Genomic DNA, 22506 nt, shown 5'->3' with positions numbered 1-22506 from the left:
TGTTAGGATTGAAGGGGCACATGTCTGCCATCTACTGGTGGGAGGTGGTAGTAAGATTTGGAAACTATCCAGAGCTATTATGGTCTGTTTCATTCTGTTATGCTGCTTGGCACAATATTGCAACTTTGACGCTTAAAGGGTTAATATGTAAGGTTCGCTGGCTCTTGACCAAAGTCTAGATCTGCTTTCCCCAAACCTAAGGTCGAGATGCGTTATGGGTGGTGGAGTTGTTTGTATTTGATCACCAGGGTGCATGAAGTGTGTTTTTACCAAAGGTGAAAGTAACAAAATAGAAACACAAAAAATGCAAAGTACGAAAATTATGTTAAAGATAAAACATAACAAGATGCAAATTGTGTAAAAGACGCAAACAGTTTAAAACACACAAGATACAACTACAGGCAAATGGCAACAAGAACCAAACAACGCTAAAGGTGGAAATAATATGAGACACAAAAAAAAACTGCAACAACACAAAAGATGCAACAGGAAGCAAATGATGCTAAAGATAAAAATGACATAATACACAACAAGATACAACCACAGGCAAATTACATAATAGACACAACAGGAACCAAACAATGCAAAAGACGTTCAGAGGCTCTGTAGTTACCGTGGCAACACCGTCATCTTCTACAACATTTATTCAACAGTAAAACCCATGGAGTTGGATCAATGACAGTGGACAGAGACACTTGTTTTATGTTCAGCTAATGATATAATTTGCTGAAAATTGTCACGTTTTCACCTTTGAATTTAACTTTTATGAACATCTACATGATCAGTGAATTAAACATAGGAAATACCTGAGTTATACTGAAAAATAAATGGTAATAAATCACTTAAGAAAAAAGAAAATTAGATTTGAACGTTGCCACAGAAATTGTTCCAGGTCTTTTAGGGTTAAATAGTCTTATTCTCCAAGTGACTTTAAGTTGAAGCAGCATCCCAGTGCCCCCAGTGACCAACCACTACTGGGTGTCTTTTGCTGCGTTTCCACTACGTGGAACCAGCTCGGCTCGGCTCGGTATTCCTGGAGACCATTTCCATTACAAGATACTACCGACTTTACAGTACCTGGTTGTCATAGCGATGCGGCAGGTTACTTCCGTGTCGTCTGTTCAGAGAGTTGCTGATAAACTCGCTCGTTGCGTGTTGTCTCGTCGGAATTTTTACGTCGGCCACCAAAGACTGAATCTCCTCAACCGACCATGGTGTAGTTTTGGGCTGTCATCATGTGAATTAATGTACCGCTATATTTACTGTCCACTTCTGCATCTGTTTTTTGTAAAACGGCGGGTCACCGAGAAAACTGTGTGACCAGTCAGTGGTCTGCAGTGTTTACACGTCACGTTTTAGTATCTGGTCCCCAGTCCTGGAACCTCGGTGGAGGTGATACAAAAAAACTAGTACCGGGTACCAGATTCCAGGTCCTTTTTCATAATGGAAACGCAAAAAGGCCGAGCCGAGTCGAGTGGAGCTGATACCACGCAGTAGAAATGGGGCATTTTAAAGGGGCCATATTTTGCTAAACCCACTTTTTGGTTCATTTATTTGTGTATTTGGACCCTAATAGTTCATACAGTTTGAATTTGAACCCTCCAGGTGCTGCAAAGCTATCTTTATATTCATTTTGGCAAAAATCGAGTGGATTTCTACAACCTGTTTCAATCCCTTCTTAATTTGTTAAATTTTTTAACTAGTTACATCACGACATTTGCACATATAAGGTCAAGACTTCTGATAAACATCTCTCCGAGTACGATATAATTGTTTGTCAGCAGCAGCGGTTGTAGTAAAAACTGAAAATATGACCCCTTTGAGTCGATTACCTAAAATGTTCAGTTGTTGGTTGTATTAACAAACACAAGTAGTTAAACGGGACAGAGCAGCACAGTCAACAACCTGGAGGGGGCGGGGTCATGTGCACTTAAAGGGCCAGCGCTCAAAACGACCTTTTTCGTGTCATTACTCAAAAATAGGGTTGAAGATGGACCTGTGGAGTTGAATTAATGACGAATTCAGACCCAAGAATAGCATTTGCAGTTTATGGAGACCACAAGGAAATGTTTGAAAATGCTTAATTCCATTTAAAAAAGCAAAATATCACTCCTTTAAAGCCTCCATAGATGAGAAGGGATGGGTGTTCAATTGCGTAAAATCTGCAGCTTCACCACTAGATGTCACTGAATACCCGAGATTTAATCTATAAGTTAAAATATAACAAATTTTAGTTTTAAAGTCATGAATTCAGTGTGTGATCAATAACCTTGAGGATCTTGTGTTTGTTGTGTTTGCGTCAGACGCTTGGTTTCCCTAATGGAGCGTTTAGACGTTTCCCTCAGTATGACAGAGTAAATGACTTTCAGCTGTTTTCGTCTCCAAACCCAGGAGGATAATGTAATTATGAAGAGCATCTATTTGGAACAAACACAGCAGACAGGCCTCATGTTTCAGAGTGGATTCAGTTCACAGTATCTGAGTGGAAGCTGCACTTGTGTGTCAGTGAGTGGTTTCACTGGTGGTGGGGTCGTCCCATGTGGCCTGTAATAGTTCAGGTGTGCAGTCCTAAACGCTCCGGAAAAAGAGAGGAACCGTCCTGGGGGGTTTGAGAGGAGCTCGATGGTGGGTATGATAAGAGGACGAGGAGATGGGAAGGTCAGGACGGACAAAAAAAAAAAAAAATCAATGAAGTAGAAATGAAGGACAAAGAAAAATGTACTTCTGCAGACCCAAACTCAGACTAACAAATGCACACATTTAAGACTCAGACTCAGCTGTATAGTACATGATAGAATGAAATATATTTGGGTGTGTCTATGAAATTGGTCCCTAAAAACAGGGCATGGGGCTAAAATTCAAACCAGATGTAGACTAATGTTATGATGCAAATTTATAAGCACTTTGGGTCGATTTTAAAAATAAATACTGAGATAAATGAGAAACTATTTTTCAGATAAGACACATTTTGATATTATTTTTATACAAATATTTGCATGTAACACAGTCAAACGGACATGAAAATTACACGCTATTTTTTTAATACCTTTTTATTCTCTCACAGGTAAATTTTGGGAATTGAACTAATTATTCAATGGAGAGTGTTTCACAAAAATGACCACTGTTGCAAAATCACTCGTAGTTTATTTGTGTTTAAATGGGCAGGTTATGTATGTAACGCCAGTGGACACAATGGGTTACACATGAAACCTGGAATGAGACTGAGATTCATGAAAAACCCACAACTCTGGATTAGAAAAACCACTAGGATTGACACATTTAACACAGTGTCTTTATTTTTAGTCTATATAAGACCATTTACAGCCATGTTTCCAGATCTAATGCACTGACACTTAGGTAGCTTTTACTGTCCTGATTTGGGTCCTATTTTTCCCCCCAATATTTTCTTAAAAATGTATTAATTATGGGATGGCTCAGAGCAAGAGAATAATTTTGTTGCATTTATCTGATGTCATCATTAGGTACATCCTGGGGGAAATATGTCTACATTTACCTGTTATAATTGGGTCTAAAAAGTTGGTAAAGTGCCAGATACCAAAATGAGCCCAGTTTCATAGAAGCATCCAGTTACCCAGGCCTCTGTGTTTGTAGCATGAGAAAAAATAAAAGGATAAAATACAAAATAAAGCAAGTGGTGCCAGGTGTTGTTACTGTTTATTTGACTGTTGTTTGTCTGCATATCCAACAAATCCTGTAAAGCCCTGTGAGGCAGCCTTGTTGTGATATAGGGCTGTACAAATAAAATTGAATTGAACTGAACAAACCCCGCCCCTTGCACGTATTGTAGCTTAGTTTGGCATCGATTCAGCTGATGTCATCATGTCTATGCATGTGGTGATGTCAGCGTATCAGTTGCCTCTATATATATAGCAAGTCTGAAGTAAATTGAAACAAAATTTATGTTTTAATAGACATGTGAAATTTCACCCATTATAACTAAATGGGGGGATAAAAGCTGTAAAAAATTTATAAAAAATTGAAACTTTGACCAACTTTTCCCAAAATGTAATGAGATTTATTGTTGGTCACTGGAAATCTATAAACCAAATTTAGTATGAATTCAACCGATAGTTTTGCTGCTACAGACATGGGAAATTTTGCTCATTGTAAGTAAATGGGGAAAAAAAAGATTTTAAAAATTCATAAAAAATGTGAACTTTAACCTACTTTTCCAAAAATCTAATAACATCTATTCTGGGTCACTGGTCATCTATAAACTAAGTATGGTATGAATTCAACCAGTAGTTGTGCTGCTAGAGTAGTAACAACAAACTGAACCAAAAAAAAATACCCTTTGCCTCCCCTTCGGGGGGGCAGGGTAAATATATAAAAGCTAAATGGAATAGAATCAAAGCTACTATAAAATACCTAAACGATAATAAAATAACTTCTGAATATGTACAATATTGTACAATATACAACAACAGTACCAGTTAAAGTGGTGGTGCGTGTAGAAGCAACAGTGAAACGAAATGACAGTGGTGACTTTAGCAGCATCATGATCTGTTAATACGATAATATGTCCAGATGGAGTTCACATAGATCCAATCTTAACCCTTTTACACCTACATTCTCCCTGATCTGAATGACTTATCCAAATACAGATTACATTTTAACACCTGTGTAAATCATTTCTAACGTCTCTAAATGCGTTTGTTCCACAGGAGAAGGAGGTGACCATCACAATGCCCAACGGGGAAACATCAGTGGCAACGGTTCGGATCTGGAACGAAACGGTGTCCAACCTGACGCTCATGGCCCTGGGCTCCAGCGCTCCAGAGATCCTACTGTCGGTCATAGAGGTACGAGCACACACCTGTATCTGCTCCGGAAAAATAAAAAAACCGTCTGCCTCATTTGATGCGTTGTACATGAAAATGAAAACAGCTGCAGACATAGAGAAACAGATGTTTGTTTTAGTGTTTTAAAAGCAACCACTTTATTCTTATTAGAAGTGGAGTGGAGTGTTCTGACATGTGGATTATTAGTATTATAGGGAAATATTTAAGAATGATGTGAATTTCCCAGTGTTTCTAAAAACCCTCATCATCTTCCAGCAGAGTCAACATAGTAAATATGGAAGAACATTTTGACATTTTAAAGTGATATTATGCATCTCAATAGTTTTGATTCAACTCATTTTCACTTTGTTTTTTTAATATTCGTATATTCAAAATCAAAAATGAAAGTTTGTAAGTGCAAATATCAACCATTAACCTTAATTAACTGTAAAATTTACCCAGAGTGGGATTGATAAAGTCTTATCTTATCTGATTTTATCTTATCTTATTTTATCTTAGCTTTCTAATCTTATCTTGTTTTATCTTATCATATTTTATTTTATCTTATCTTATCATAATTTGCTCAAGTTTTAAAATTGTTCTCAAACAATATTTTGTTTTATGTTTAATTGTGCACCTCGACTTATTGGCTCTGCAATATTTTTACTTTAATTCTGAGAAAAAAAGAAATATAGTTGTAAGTTCGATGCAAAAAAATAAATCAGTTTTAGACGGTAAATCCCATCTGTTTATTCTGAAATCACTGTTTTCTTTTCTCCGTCTTCACTTCCTGTCCTGTACCTGTGCAGGTGTGTGGTCATGGTTTCAAGGCCGGAGAGTTGGGCCCGGGGACCATCGTTGGCAGCGCTGCCTTCAACATGTTCGTGATCATCGGCATCTGTGTATGGACGATCCCGAACGGCGAAACCCGCAAGATTAAACACCTGCGCGTGTTCTTCATCACCGCCTTCTGGAGCATCTTCGCCTACATCTGGCTCTACCTCATCCTGTCTGTCATGACGCCCGGAGTCGTGGAGGTGAGGGAGCACGGATTTCATTTTTACTCAATCATATTTTTGGTAATTTCACAGATAGTATGTAGATCACATGGGGCAGTGTTAGTTTTACAGAAAATCAGTTCTCACTTTTTAATTTGAGAAACAGTTCTTCACACCACACTCGCAGTGGGTTTGTGCAGTTCTGTGATGGCACAAAGCTGCAGTTTAAAAGTTCAGTGTGTGTTTGTGTTGTGAGTTATTATTCCTGCTGTTCCACTGACAGCATCAGCTTTATGCACCTCCACTTTACTCAGTTTGGCTCAGTTTTGGCTCCAATACATTACATTTCCATTGTAGGTATAATACTCCTTCAGCATTAAACTATTGTGATGTTGCTTTCAGCTTCAGTTCTGATTGATACAGTAATGGAAGAGGACAAAACTTAAATGTATAAGTTAAAGTCTTGAAATAAAATGTCTTAAGATTTTTTCTTGTGGGTTTGTGGTTGGTTAGACTCAAATCTGTGGTCTATTTAGACATAGATATAGATAGACTTTATTTGTCATTCCAGTTTTACATCCACAATGAAATTTGATTGCAATTGGCTCAAGATACAGCAGCAACAAATAAAATAGACACTACAAAGTTGCACGAAAAAATTGTTAGACCATCAAAAGTCATCAAAAACAATGGTTATGCAATCAAGTACTAACTCCTGTGTGTATCATGTGACTAAAACAGACAGAAAAGAAAACATGGAATGTCTAAAAGCGCTGTTTTTGTCAGTACAATGCCATCGATTTTAATGGAAGAACTGAAGTGATTTTGGTTATTATCAAGAAAACATGGAAAATGGATAGATATCAGCTCTGAAATTAAACTACTATGAGCTGTTTTTGTTGTTATCATTATATTTGTCCAAACAAATGTACCTTTAGTTGTACCAGGCATTAAAAGGAACAAGAAATTGAAGAAAACAAGGGTGGTCTAATAATTTTTTCCGTGACCGTATATACAAGATAGAATAAATATACACATAAAAACTATGTGTCAAGTGTAAAAGTTGTGCTTCAGTGATTTAAAAAAAAAAAGCTATCATCAGTAGTAAAACCCATGATCCATAATAAAAACTAAGGGTCAAGTAAAATGATCTGTATTGAACAGTTATGTTGCAACAGCAGTGGAGCTCCAACTCCTGACTGGAGCAGATTTATCAAGATAGAACCAACTGGAACATTTACTCTGATGTTCTGATGTTTTCATGTTTCCTGCTAGCATGGTTTGGTTTAGGTCAACTCACTTTACCCATTTTACCCATCCTAATAGACACAGCACCTAGCATTAGGATTAGCAATTAGCATTAGAACTTGAGCAGCCATTTGAAGGTACTTCTTCATCGGTACCCTGGTCTTTCTGATGGTCACTGACAGGACAGGACAGGGGAAACCAACACAGAGAGGTTCTAGCCAGAAGTAGAAGTGCTAAATGCTATGCTAACGACGCATACTGATGACTGTTCAGCGAGAGCGTCCATGTTTTAAATCACAGGTGTCAAACATGCGGCCCGGGGGCCAAATCTGGCCCACCAAAGGATCCAATCTGGCCCGTAAGATGAATTTGTGCAATGCAAAAATTACACTGAAGATATTATCAATCAATGGTGTAAAAATCATTTTAATTCAGGTTCCACATTCAGACCAGTTTGATGTCATTTGGGTCAGACCAGTAAAATGTTATCATAATAACCTACAAATGATGACAACTGCAGATTTTATCTTTGTTTTAGTGTAAAAAATAAATAAACTAGAAAAGCACTCAGAGAGCGCAGACCTCCACCAAGGCAGATCAGACGCCCCCCCCCAACACTACCAAAACTTAATCATTTGTTCCTTGTGTCAGCATCAACATTTCATGAAATTTTCATTTAATTTTCCATCCATAACTTTTTGAGTTATCTTGCTAACAGACAAACAAACAAACAGACAGACAAACCTCGATGAAAACATAACCTTCGCCGTTACACTTGGCGGAGGTAATAAAATTACACGAAAATGTCTATATTAACAAACTATCCTTTTACAAACAATGGGAATAACCTGAACAAATACGAACAACCTGAAATGTCTTAAGAGGAGTAAATGCAATTTGTTGCTGAATGTTTTGTGTATTTGTAATTGTAATGTAAGTTGTAACGCACATGTGTAAATGACAAACTGATAAACTGAGGCAGAATATTGTTAAAACTGCACTTATTTTTTTAAGACATTTAAAGCTGTTCATGTTATTCAGATTTTTAAGAAAACGTTGTAGATGTAAACATTATCATAACGTAATTGTACTTTTTTTCCACTGTTCTTATTTTACTGGTCCGGCCCACTTGAGATCATATTGGGGTGAATGTGGCCCCTGAACTAAAATGAGTTTGACACCCCTACCCCTGTTTTAGATTTTGGAGCTTCTTTACAACAGGACACATGTCAGCTCCAGCCCCACAGTTGTGTTTATGATCTGTGATGAACATGTGAAGCAGCTGATGATGTGAACCTGTATCTCAGGTGTGGGAGGCCCTGGTCACCCTGCTCTACTTCCCCGTGTGCGTCATCCTGGCCTGGATCGCCGACCGCCGCCTGCTCTTCTACAAGTACATGGGCAAGCGTTACCGTGCCGACAAGCGCCACGGCATCGTCGTGGAAACCGAGGGAGATCTGACGCCCAACAAAGGCGGCATGGAGATGATTGTGGATGGGAAGTTTCCACCACGAGGAGGCGCTGTGGTCCCCGCTGAAAACTGTGGAGTTGGAACTCAGGACGGCATGGCGGGGGCTGCGGCCAATAACATCGGTGCAGCGGGGGGATCCATGGCAACAGGCGGCGGTAACCTGCCCAACTCCAACAGCACCATGGTCAATGTGGAGAACAGACAGGAACTGGACGAGAGCCGCAAGGAGGTGAGATTCATCATCAGATACACCATGTGGACAAAAGTATGTGGACACATTGAATTCAGGTGTTTCTAAACTAACAGGGGTCTGGGATACAAAACAATAATGACTAAAATCATAATATCGTTTTATATTGGGATAAACATCATCGCATTAGTTTGGTTTAAATTCTTATCTTTGTTCCCAACATACCTTAGAGATGGTTTTTTTACCGATCGTATTGTCATCTGTCTGTCCTTCTGTCCATTCAACAATGTAATCGCATCATCTGACGAATGCATTGACATACCTGCACCAAATTTATACTGTGTGGATGCATCTGGGCGTGGAGCAGAACCCTACTGAAAATAGATCCCCTTGGCCTACTTTTTAAAGGTCAAATGGTGACATGTCTTTTCAACAATCACATTAATCACATTATCTGAAAAATGCATTGAGATTTCCACACCGAATTTACACAAACACAATCTGATCTAAATTATAGGGCAGTAACTTTCAACACAATCTTACACTATATTTGGCTGAGGAGTATTAAAAGTGTGCAGCACGTTATGTTACTGAATTTCTCTCAACATTGATTTTTTTTTTAAATCCATGACTATGATTTTAAATATTTTACCTCTAAATTTCTAAAAAGAAATTCATGCTCTGACTGTAAATAATAATTTTCTTCCACAACTAACCATCAACTTTTTTCACATCTCACTGAGGAAGTAAAATCTCCCATTAAACTTTAAGGAAATATTGATGTTTTTATCTCAAATCAGCATGAACAGGACATCAGGACATCGTACAGCTGTAGACATGATGCGTCCCAATGCTTTTGTCCATACAGTGTATGTGAAGTATGAACAGCAGGAAAAACTAAAGTTTTTAGTCCAAAGTGGTCATATTTAGTCTGACCTCCCTTTGCACTTAACTTTAGCCGTTATGTTCAGACAAAATGACTTTCATTACATTAATTTTCAGATGTTTCATACCAGGTTTCATTCAAACACATGTTAGATGTTTCTAACTGTTTGTGCTGTTTCTTGTCATGGGGTCAGAGGTCACAATAAAAACTGATTAAAAAACATCTATGAGGCATTTTGGAAGCAAAAATGTCAATAAAGAGCTCAAACCCCTGTTAGAAAACAAACACCTGAATTCAACATGTCCCAATACTTTTGTCCACATAGTGTACTTTTAGAATCTGTAGACTGTAAACTCATCCTGATCTTTATCCTGACATTTCAGTCTTACTTCATAGGCCCATAATCCTCCTGTGAGAAACAAAAACCACAGAATCAGTATGTTTTGTCCAAATAAAGACCCTGAGTCATAGAGGTTTAAGAGAAAACCAGAACATATTGATATTCAAACCTGTTTGTTGAGAAAAAACTCCAAATGTTCCAGGATAATGAGAAGCTGGTATATATATATATATATATATATATATATATATATATATATACATATATATATATATATATATATACATATATATATATATATATATACATATATATATATATATATATATATATATACATATATATACATATATATATATATATATATATATATATATATATATATATATATATATATATATATATATATACATATATATATATATATATATATATATATATATATGTAGATAGAAAAATATAGATAATGTATAAAGTTAGAGAGAGGAAGTGATAATAAGAGTAAAGCTGTTCACAATAAGCTGTATTTTCTAAACTCATATAAAAACACTGTCATCACTGGAGACGGTGCTGCTCTGTAATCAGACTCTAATCTTATCTCGCTGTTTTTCTGTCGCTAGGAAACATATTTAACATTCAACATTTAACAAAACCCAATTTCTGCCGTTGTGATTGGCACGTAAAATAATGAACGCCGCTGCTGCAGACAGTAAAAGTGGATGCTATAGGTTGGAGGTGATTCTAATCATGATGAATTATGGCTCCACTTAAAGTGTCCGTTTTCTAATGTAGTTAATGCTCTGTGTGATCTGTGAGCGTTTCAGCAGCGAACTCAGTGAACAAAGTTAAGAGCCTGAGGAAGATGGAGAGGGAATGAAGGTCACATTATCCACACTGACACACATTTACACCTGTTAATAGGTACAAGGAAGCAATTATTGGCCAAGTAGAAGGAGGGGAAATGAAAAACAAGTTGAAGAGGTAATAAAATGTCAGAGGTGTCACCATGTGGGAGGTTGGAATGACGAAGACGATGAGGAGCTGGAGATAAATGAGAAGTAAATGCAGGACTAATGGGAGAATGAAGGGGATGAAGAGGAATGTGATACAGTTGAAAGTGTTTCAGAAAGAAGAAGGGAAACGGAGGGGATAAGAGCACCATACAAACTGGAAAACTTATCATCACTAGCTGGGTTTCCATTACGCTTTTCACAGTTCTAAACCATGTGGCAACAGGTGATGAACTCAACAAACGTAAAACAGTCATTAGCTTTATATCAGGGGTGGGAATCTTTTACTATCTAACGATTCGATTCAATTTTGATTTTTGGGGCTACGATTCGATTCAAAATCGATTTTCGATTCAAAACGATTTGATTCATAATGATTTCTTCTTCGGTCTATAAGTGTGTAAAGGATCCTCCTGATCTACTCCAGGCTGCTTTGCAAGACAGAATGACAAACGCAGACATTAAAATGTCTTTTTCATATTTATTAACTTTTAAACATTTATCCATGCTTGGCAGAAGTTTGGTGAGGCACAGCAGTGTGCGTCAGTTTGCTGCTGGTGGCTGACTGTGTCACCGTGTCCTTAAGCTCTGGGTGATGCAGCTGACAGACTGAACTCATGAAATCGCATTGTATGTGATGCCAGTTTATTGCATTTGGTGTGCTATACGTATGCATTTTCATCCTTTCACGTGTTATTTAATGCCATTTGATGGTTTGTGAATGTGCTAGCTGTTAACCGCTAACCCCATAGCTAACCCTACCTCCTCCGTTAGTTTCCTCTTTGTTTTGGTGCTTACCACGCAAGCGTATCTTGCAGAACCGGCTGTGTGATGAAGTCAGGACGTCCCGCATACTGAACGGTGGAAGACCGCTGGCGGATTAGTTTTATTTTTTAAAATCGATTTTGGGACACTTTAAATCAATTCTGAATCGTAGTAAATGAGAATCGCGATTTTTATATGAATAGATTTTTTGGCACACCCCTACTTTGTACGTTTTTAATCTTTGTCTCTAGTGTTTCTTCATCTTTTCTTCTCTTCTGTGGCTTCTTTCTTCTACTCTGCTGTTATTTTTTCTATTTTTATCACTTCTTTTCACCGACTTTATCATTTATTCAATTTTTGTCTCTTCTTTTCTTTGACTAGCAAATTTTCTCCACTTGTATTTCTTCACTTCATTTCTTCAACACTAACATTTTGGTATATTTTTTATCATTTCTTTTCTCCAGCTCTATTGTTGTTTCTTCTATTTATCGCTTTTTTCTTCAACTCTAATGTAGTTTCTACTGTTTTCTGTCACTTCTTTTCTCAGACTCTAGTATTTCTTCTATTTTTATCACCTTGTTTCTTCAATTTTTACTGATTATTTCTTTCAACTTTGAACTTTTGTATTCTCTTTTTGTTGCTTCTTTTCTTTGACTATCATTTCTTATATAGTTTGTCAAAACTATTCTGATCATCTGGTAATTTCTTTGTTTCCTAAAGTACAAATATTACACATATCTCCTTTAAAGGGTGCTGTATAAATACAATTATGCTCAGTTATATTTACTTTAATGTACTTTTTAATGTTCCAGTATTTATCTCCAACTGTCATGTTTGTCTCATTATTAAAACTTGGCCGAACATTTACAGAAACAGGTTGGAACAACAGCCTCATACCCCGTCGGCGTTTGGATATTTTAATAATGATGTTCTTTCTCCTCAGGTGATTCGGATCCTGAAGGAGCTGAAGCAGAAATATCCAGACAAAGAGCTGGACCAGCTGGTGGAGTTGGCCAACTACTACGCCCTGCTGCACCAACAGAAGAGCAGAGCCTTTTACCGCATACAGGTAATGCAACAACACAACAACACAACACTCAGAACACACACACACATCAAGCAAACGATGACAATGAGCATAAATCCACTCAGCACCATCAGTAAAATGAAAAATTACAATACTATACTATACAAAATGCTGATATTCAACCTTCACATTCTAATTAAGTTCAATTTAATGACACAACTCAACTCACAGTATATGGGTAAATGTGACAAAAGTGAATAAATTAAACTTAATTAAATTATCATATCTGTTTATAGCTTTTATTTTGAACAAGTAAACCAGTCATTTTGGAGGCTTTGACCAAACACATGTTCATTTTATGTACTGAAAACATGAAAATGAAACTAAATCACTGTATTTATGTAGTTCACAAGGTCTTTATGTAGTTCATATTAATATTAATAGATAGGGGTGGGTAAGAAAATGACAATTAACCTCTTCATAATAGAAAGAGAGACTGTAATGATCCCACAACGGGGATATTCACTGGTCCGGGCAACAACAGAATAAAGTACATGAGACAATGTGAATGCATAAAGAGTGCATAAGACAAACAATAGAAAATGATAATTATAATGGTAATAAGTAATAAAACTCTAACAACTGTATACATATTTACAACAGAATGGAATTGCAATTGCCATATAAATTCATATTGTGATCAGGATGTGCTGATATATTGTCAGATAGTGTTGGATATTTATCTATGGTGCTATATAAAAGTTTTTTTTTTTCATATTTATTTATGTTTGAATTTGCGTCCATTCATAGATAATGTGTTGAAGGACTGAAAGACTTTAAAATATGAACCGCTTACTATCTCACTGGTTTTAACAGGCGACATCACATAACCCCTATCCTGGCATCCCTCCATTGGCTCCTTGTGTGTTTTAGAATTGATTTTAAGATTTTACTGATTACTTTTAAAGCCCGAATGGGTCTGGCCCCAAGTTATATAGATGAGATGTTAGTTACCTACGAGCCAGCACGCAGCCTTAGATCCTCGGGGGGGCAGAGGGCTCCTGGCTGTTCCAAAGTCGAGGCTTAAATCTAAAGGTGACCGGGCCTTTTCCATCAGGACCCCTCGACTTTGGAACGGCCTGCCCGAGGAGATAAGGCTTGCGGAATCAGTGACGTCTTTTAAATCACTTCTTAAAACACATTTTTATAGACTTGCTTCTATGTGATGTTTGTCCCTTTTAATTTTTAATTTTTAAAATTTGAATCTTATCCTGTTTGATTGTTGGTTTATATTCTCTTACATGGTGTTGTTTTATCTCACTCCTTTATTTTTGCATTGATTTGACAGCATCATGTTACGTTATCCCTGCCCTCTTTATTCCAATGCATTTAATTTATTTGAAGTGTCATGTTTCTGCATTGTTGTACACATCTCTCCTATTGTGTTGCTTCTGTTTTAGTGTTTTATTTGCATCTTGTATCCTGCTGTTGTGCCCTTTACTTGTCTGTCAAAAGAACTTTGTAAACTTTGTTTTAAAAGGTGCTATATAAATAAAGCTATTATTATTATTATTATTACTATGTTTACAATGGAGATACAGTATATTGGCTAAATAGATAAATAACACCAAAAAACAAATAATCAGAAAGTAACATCGGCATTAGTTATCAGCCAAAATGTCATTTTAAATATCAGTATCAACAGTCAGTGGCAATATGACTGCATTTCTTTGAGTGTTACAGTTTCTACTGTTTTAAGGACTTCTCTTCTTCTACTCTATCATTTCCTCTCTTCTTATCACTTCTTTTCTTTGACCGTAGTATCATTTCTTCACCTCTTTTCTTCAAGTCTAACATTTTTGTCTTTTTTTGTCACTTATTTTCTGTATTCTTCTCTGAATTCTGTATCCTGTTGAATTCTGTTCTGTTTATTGGTCTGATGGTTTTGTAAACAGTTCGTTTCATCTATATTTACCATCACCTCTTCTTTCTCCCTCGAGGCGACTCGTATGATGATCGGAGCCGGTAACGTCCTGAAGAAGCACGCCGCTGACCACGCCCGCCGCACCGTCATAACCGATGAGGAAACGCCGGAGGAGGACGACTTCGACATATGCAGCCGCATCTCGTTTGAGAGCGCCCACAGTCAGTGTATGGAGAACTGTGGCATCCTGACGCTGGCCGTCATCTGCCAAGGTATGGACCCAAAATCAGGGTTTCTGGATGTGATCCAACATGTGATGGAGTCTTAAAGTCACACCCACATGTTTTAACACTAACACCAATGGACTGTATGTGACTTATTGGCCAATAAAAGGCCTCAACAGTAGCACTGGGTCTTTGTGGGTTAAATTTGTTATATCTGATCTGTTGTAGGCGGTCTGGGAGAGAACACGTTCTATGTGGACTACAGGACTGAGGACGGGTCAGCCAACGCCGGGTCAGACTACGAGTACAGCGAAGGAACACTGGTGTTCAAACCTGGAGAAACTCGCAAAGAGATTAAGGTGAGTGGAGGAGATAAAAGGACCAGCATCGAGAGAGAGGAATGTTTTACACCAGAAACACCAGAAAACACCTCGACACTTTGATGTATCCTGGCATTAAACTGAATTATAAGAACCACCCCTGAGAGAAAAAACAACCGAATAACGACCCACAGTCTGGTCTCTGATGCTACGTCCAACGATAGTCGCTTTTCCATTGACCCTCAAATTGTGTGAATATAACCTGCGCATAAAAATTTACCTAATGCAAAAATGACAATTTCGCCAAAAAAGTTTTTGTGCTGGCAAGAGGTGGTTTTTCCGGTGTAGTGCAAATGGTATATCACACAAAACTGTAATGGAAAGACCTTTTTCTGCAACTAGAGTCAGGTGAATGAAAAAAAAAAAAAAAAAAAAAGAATGTTGACAGATGTTACAACAAGCGAAGAAGAGTTTTAAAAGAAACATGGCGCGGTATGTGTGGACACACCAGGAAACTGAATCTTTTTTTAATTTAGTACGAGATGGAAGGGTAATATATAATAATAATGTATATATCTGTAAATCAATATTTATGTTCATTGCCATGTTTATGGAATGACTGCTTGTGTCATCTTGTGATAATAATAATAATAATAATAATAATAATAATAATAATAATAATAATAATAATAATAATAATAATAATAATATAAAAATGCAATATGAATGAGATCTGTCAGTTCATACAAAAATCTCTGAGCTCATGAAATGACTACAAATCATACCAGGTCCATTTCCAGTTCTGAGTAAAAACGTGCCTTTAAACACGGAGGCCTGTTTTAGCTGCATTTACACACAAAACACTGAGCTCATGTGAACCCAGACTAAGTGTAAGAAGCCACTTTGACTTTGTGGTTCTGCATAAACAGGCTCCAGGCTTCAGAACAACCTGCAGCGTGGCTGTGAAATCTGGATAGAAATGTGAGGAGATGAAAGCAACAGGGATGAGGGGGAGCGGGGTGATGAGATAAATAATGAGGGTCCCAGCAGGGGAGTCAAAGAAAGGCCATGGAGAGACATAAGTGATTCAAGGAGAGGACAAAGAAACAGAACTCAAGTACGACTAATTCTGCTGCTACTATGTCAAGTTTTAATGTCCCTTAAAAGTGACTTGAGGCAGAATAATAATGTGATGCAGATCTTAGTCTTACAGATACAGACAGGTAACAAATGAAAGGAAGAACCAACGTGAAGCATTTTGAGGTGTTAGTCCATCACATGTCTCCAGAACTACATGCACTTTGAATTGTATTGATTCTGATTCTGACCACGACCTCTACTATCGGTTCTGCAGATTCCCTTCAGCATTTAATCCTCAGAGACCTAAATATGTGTCAAAACCTAAAACCATGTACTGATCTAAACTGTTTAATACCTGTTGAGCCACTAATCCTATCAATACATGTCAATAATTTGTGTAAAACGCAGTTGGTCATCTTTTCATGGTCATCAGGTCAAATCTTTGGCTCCGATTGTACATTTGAATGATTTAACTCTTTAAATTCAGTGAGCAACAAGCAATATCTCCAATAAACTGAATAAATGTCATCCACTAACCTGTTCTTCAGTGACAGCTTTAAAACGTATATAAAAGATAGTGTTGTTGTCAAGACCGCACCATCCGAGACCAAGACATTTACGAGACCAGAGGGTTCGGAGACCAAGACAAGACCAAGACCAAGACCGTACAGACAATGAAAAATTATTGGAAGAGTGAACAAAGTAAGAATTCTCTATTTTAAGATTTACAGTAACAGTACCGGCGACAAACAGTCTCTACATTTTTTTTCAAAGCACCATAATGCAGGAAATCTCAATTTTTCGTTTAGTTTCTGTCAAAAATCCAGCATCCATCAACAGCAGCTGTTTCGTTCAATGCAGACATCACTGCTGTTGGACATGTAAACACCTTCTCCTGGTCTTCCTTCACTCTCACTGCATGCGTGGGGGTGGGGGGAGTGTTGTCTTTCGTGTGGTGTGTCTGTATGCAACCGTTGCTGGGGAACCGTGGGCAACCAAGCAAAAACTGGTTGCTTTGAAATAGATCCTTTCCACTCTAATCAGTGGCATTAGCAAATAACTTAACAGTGGTGGTCTCGACCGGTCTCGTCTTAAAATTCCAAGTCCGTGCAGTCCAAGATCGAGACAAGACAAGACGAGTAAAAATGCACCCAAGACCGAGACGTGGAAAAAAGTGGTTTCAAGAACAAGACCAATCTTAAGTACTACAACACTAATAAAAGACATGACCCATTTGGACGTTCATAAAGATTGGACTGTGTTTCAGTGTTAAAAGGTCATGTGGTCTGATGAGTCCAGATTGACCCTGTTCCAGAGTGATGAAGAGAGCCAGATAAAGCGATTACCCATCATACCTACTGCCTACAGTACAAGTCTGTGGGGGCAGTGTTAGGATCTGGTCAGGTCTAGGTTCAAAATGTTGTGTAGCTTTGAACTCTTTTTGTCCAGGTTGTTAATTTTGTTTAATTAACAGGAACCATGAACAAACAACATTAATCTCACAAGAGTAAAACATCCTTGTGCCAAATATAACCACCAGCAGTTTTCCATCCACTGTCCCTGTGGATTTCAGCACAAAAATAAAACCTTGTATCCAAGGAATTAACTGCAGTTTGTTAGGTCGAACATTTGTACACAGCTTGGTGACACCGGTACCCTTATACAACCCTGTAAATAATGTGTACACTAACATATGTAGTCTATACTGTACACATACAGTATAATCAATACAATCTGTATCAAAGGAACAGGGGATAAAGTGATGAAATTATCCAAGTAATATCGATATTTAAACAGACATTTCAGTATCAAGTTTTGAGATGTGGAAGAAAAAAGTAAAAGCAGTAAAATACATAGAAGTTGGTTTGTGATTATGAAGAGTTTGTGTGAATCTGTATAAATTAAAGAATATCATTAATACAAAATAAATCTTTAATACGGAGCGGATTGCAGTGAAATTTGTGTAATCTACACTTTGTTAATTTGGTGTTTCCATACTAAAGCTATTAAATTCCTATTCTTACTCTCATTCAGAGAAGCTCAGGCTTTAAAGTCTTTCTGAAAAATATCTGAAAAATGTATTGTAATTGAATTGAATTTCACAGGTCACTTTCCGGGGTGAATTAAAAGGACACAGGATGATTGTATATTATAAGAACATGCATAGAAATCTGACTCTTACAGATGTCAGAGCTGGACAATGGAGGTTGATGCAATAACCATAAGAATCATGGGACAGCAGGACATTAAAAATACTGAATAAACTGGAACTACCATATATGTTAATGCACAAGTGACTATTACCAAGGTCAGCGTCATCTGTTTTAAATGTATATTAGTGCATTTCATCAGCTTCAGAGAGTCAGCTAAGTCTTGACTGTCCTATCTGTCTTCTAGATGTGGAAAAAGACCATTTGGTAGAGTATGTGTTTAGAGAATTTTATGACTTTATTACACTGTCTTTGTTGAATCATGTTACATAAATCTGGTCAGTAATATGTTTCAAATTACAGAAAATAAAATGCTTTAAGGCTACACATCTAGTGGACTTTTAGTTATTATAACTAAGCCTAGTGGTAAAGATGGTTCAGTCAAAATTTCAAGTAATTTCCTGTAAAATATGACTCCAAATGTGACGTAGAAGAGTTGGGCAGGAGAAATAAGTGATAAAGACCTGGAAGTAGCATCTTTAATCAGTATCAGGGGTGTCAAACTCAGTTCAGCTCAGGTGCCACATTGAGCCCAATATGATCTCAAGTGGGTCAGACCAGTAAAATAATAACATAATAACTTATAAATAAGGTCAACTCCAAATTTTTCTCTGTGTTTTACAGTGAAAAAAGTAAAATTACATTACGAAAGTGTTTGCATCTACAAAGTTTCCTTAACCCCCACAGACCCAGTGCTACTTTTGTGGCAGTTCCCAAATGAATTTTTCTCTCTATTTAACCTTTCTAAAGTGATTTATCACCATTTATTATTATATTATCCTCTGTCTTTTGCGTTTCTTCAATAAAAATCAGGTATTTTCCCATATTTCCCACATGTCTCACTGTTATTGTTGTAATGTACTTATTTATTAACTGTTTGTTTCTGTATATTGTATAACCTTGTTTTTACTTCTATCCCCCCCACCACCTACCGCTCAAGGAGCCATTGCTCTTTGATCAGGCTGCATTTGTAAATAAGAATCTGTTCTTAATTGCTTGCCTGGGTAAATAAAGGTCAAATAAAAAATAAATTTAAAAAAAACATATATATTTAATTTACTGATCATGTAGATGTTCATAGAAGCTCAGATTAAAGTTAACTGCCATAATATCAGAAACAGAGAACAATGAAGAAATCGTGACTTTTTCCACAAAATCTGTCATTAACTGAACATAAACCCAGTGTCTCCATCCACTGTCATTGAGCCAACTCCATGGGTTTTACTGGTGAATCAATGGTGTAGAAGATGACAGTGTTTCCATGGTAACTACAGAGCCTCTGAACATCCAAATGGGTCATATCTGATGACCATGAAAAGATGACAAACTGTATTTTACACCAATAATAATAATAATAACAATAATAATGATGATGATGATGATGATGATGGTGATGATGATAATAATAATAATAATAATAATAATAATAATAATAATAATAATAATAATAATAATAATAATACATCACACTTACAGTATATAGCGCTTTTTTTGACACTCAAAGACACTTTATTTATTTAATTATTTACATGGATTGATAGGTTTAATGAATCACAAGTTATTAAACTTTTTATATTGGCAGATGATTTTGGTCGCCAGTGGTTGTTTGGGTCTTTATGGGTTAAAAATGTGAATAGCATGAACAGCCTGATATTTCTCAAGCAATATAAGCACAATTTTAACAATATTCTGCCTCAGTTTATCATTTACACATTTACATTAGGGCTTGTAGATCACAAATGCATAAAACATGTAGTAACAGGCAGAATATTGTTAAAATTAGACTAATTTTTCTTTAGACATTTTATGTTGTTTATATTTGTTCAGGTTATTCGCATTTTTTTTGTTAAAGGATAGTGTGTAAATGTAAATGTTTTCATGTCATTTTACTTTTTTACACTAAAACTAAGAGGAAAAATTGGAGTTGTCATTATTTATAGGTTATTATGATAGAATTTTTCTGATTCAATTAATTTTAGATCATATTGGTCTGTATGTAGAGCCTGAACTAAAATGATTTTAACACCCTTCATTGCTAATATCTTCAGTGTAATTTCTGCATTTGACAAGTTCTTCCCATGGGGCTGGGTTGGACCCTTTGGCTGGCTGTATGCTTGACGCCCCTTATCTATATCATTATCTCCTTGGCACTTGAAAACTACTTAATGATGCTGCGAAAATCTCAATGTGATCACATAACCAGTCAAATAAGACGTGGTCCGGCTCATTGGATTACACAGCTGGTATAATCTGATTTGGGAGCATCCTGCTGTCGGTTAATGCATGATGAGATGATAAAGGGTTGTAAGTGGAGCCTCTGTTTATGAGTCAAATAATAAGGACATAAGTCTGGCAATTATGGAGTTATCACGAAAATACTTCAGAGTTTAGCTTCTTAATTAAGTGGATTCTGCATATTAAGTCGTATCGCATTAGGTTTTTCACTTAACTTCTCCTCACTGTTCTTTATTTATAGGCTGGTTTACTTTATAGTGTAGTTGTGCGCAGGCCCGGACTGGCTAATCAGGAGGACCGGGACAATTCCCGGTGGGCCGGTATAATATTTGGGCCGCGAGGGCTGGAGTTCACTTTAAATATATATTTAATATTTTATTTATTTATTTTTTGGGGCCGGTGTTCAGTCATAGCACTGAGTTGATCACGTAATCTGCAGCCGCTGTTCCTGGGCCCCACCCCCTCTACTAGCAAACTGTTTGTTTTCTTCCTCTTTTTTTGCGGACACACCGTGACCTGACGTAACATGTCCTTGCATACGGTTAGTAGCTCTAGAGTCTAGACTGTAGCTGTGGAGCATATACGATCTGTGCTCTGTAGGCTGTGGATGGTCAGCTGTGTTTGCTGTTTGAAACATGGATAATAGAAAGAACAAGGGTGGTGTGGAGAAGCAAGAATTAAAAAGAGGAAAGCTCTGGAAGCAAACGCAGCCAAATGTGACAAAATCTGCAACTTTGTCACAAAAACGACCTCCCAGTTGGAAACAACTAATAAGGACGATGAACCGGGTAAACCACCTTTCAAGTTAGTTAATTATCAAGTCAGTGAATTGTGTGGCATTGTGGCGTGTAACATAATGTTATGCAGTTTAAATAATGGTATGATGCGAGGCCACATAACTGGGAAACTTTGTCTTGTAGCTCCTCAGAGTCAGAAAGAACATTCAGCAGCAGACACCAGCCATGAGCCCACAAGTCCAGAGTGGGCAGGTAGGACTGCTCAGAGAGGGAAGAGGATTAGAAGAAATAGGCTCCAATGAAGAGTATGGTGTAGGCCTGTTCAGTATGAAAGGTGCTCTGAGATGCTCCAGGATTCAGCACTACATGAATGAAACTGACACCAAGGCTTTGCAAAATAGAAGATTTGTGCTGAGAATTATGAGCATTTTTAAAATGTGCTTTAGTGTCAGAAGCAGAGCCAGGAGCCAGTAGTGATGAGGGGATTGTTTCTGTCAGGATGGAAGGAAAAGGTGAGCTGTTGGAACAGACTGTGAACAAGCATTAGTTCCACTAAAACCACTTTCTAGACCCAAACCATAGCCCTGACCTATTTTAATTTTTATTATTAAAAGTGAGACAGTAAATACACAAAGCCCACAACTGAAAGGCAATAGCACAAAGTAATATTAAATAAAGCTGCATATTTTGCCAATGTAAATATCTTAATTAGTAAAGTAAGTCAAAATGTCTGTAGATATTATTTTTTATTGTGATCCAGGTGCAGGTGAGTCTAGGGAAACTGGAGGAGGTGTGAAAGGGAGAGCAGAGTCTACTGATGACAGAGGAGCAGCTCAGCAGCACAACCCTGAACCACTAGGCACAAATGACACAGATGAAGAGGAGTCTGTTGTTAGCTTTGGTTCCTCTGCTCACCCTCAGTCACAGGATATACAGACAGTTTTTTCTTATCATCCTCATCAAACCCCTAATATCACTATACCAAAAGTTTTCCATAGCAACGATGGAACAAACCACAAGTAAGTTGTGATGGAAATCT

The 22506-nt window shown here is 37.2% G+C and overlaps 1 protein-coding gene across 5 annotated transcripts in view; it reads left to right on the top strand.

Annotated features, from left to right (window-relative positions):
* The window catches only part of LOC115431601 (sodium/calcium exchanger 2-like), a 324862-nt gene that overhangs the window by 270688 nt on the left and 31668 nt on the right, over positions 1–22506 (top strand). For all 5 annotated transcript variants that reach the window (XM_030152081.1, XM_030152077.1, XM_030152078.1 and 2 more), the window contains 6 exons: positions 4686–4823; positions 5612–5839; positions 8356–8748; positions 12654–12779; positions 14738–14933; positions 15114–15244. In XM_030152081.1, coding sequence (XP_030007941.1) covers positions 4686–4823; positions 5612–5839; positions 8356–8748; positions 12654–12779; positions 14738–14933; positions 15114–15244 — 1212 coding nt within the window. The remainder of the gene's footprint in view (positions 1–4685; positions 4824–5611; positions 5840–8355; positions 8749–12653; positions 12780–14737; positions 14934–15113; positions 15245–22506) is intronic.

This window comes from Sphaeramia orbicularis, chromosome 13, assembly GCF_902148855.1.
Source record: "Sphaeramia orbicularis chromosome 13, fSphaOr1.1, whole genome shotgun sequence".
Taxonomy (NCBI): Eukaryota; Metazoa; Chordata; class Actinopteri; order Kurtiformes; family Apogonidae; genus Sphaeramia; species Sphaeramia orbicularis.
Note: the sequence above shows the minus strand (reverse complement) of the source record. Positions and strands in the feature narration are given on the sequence as shown.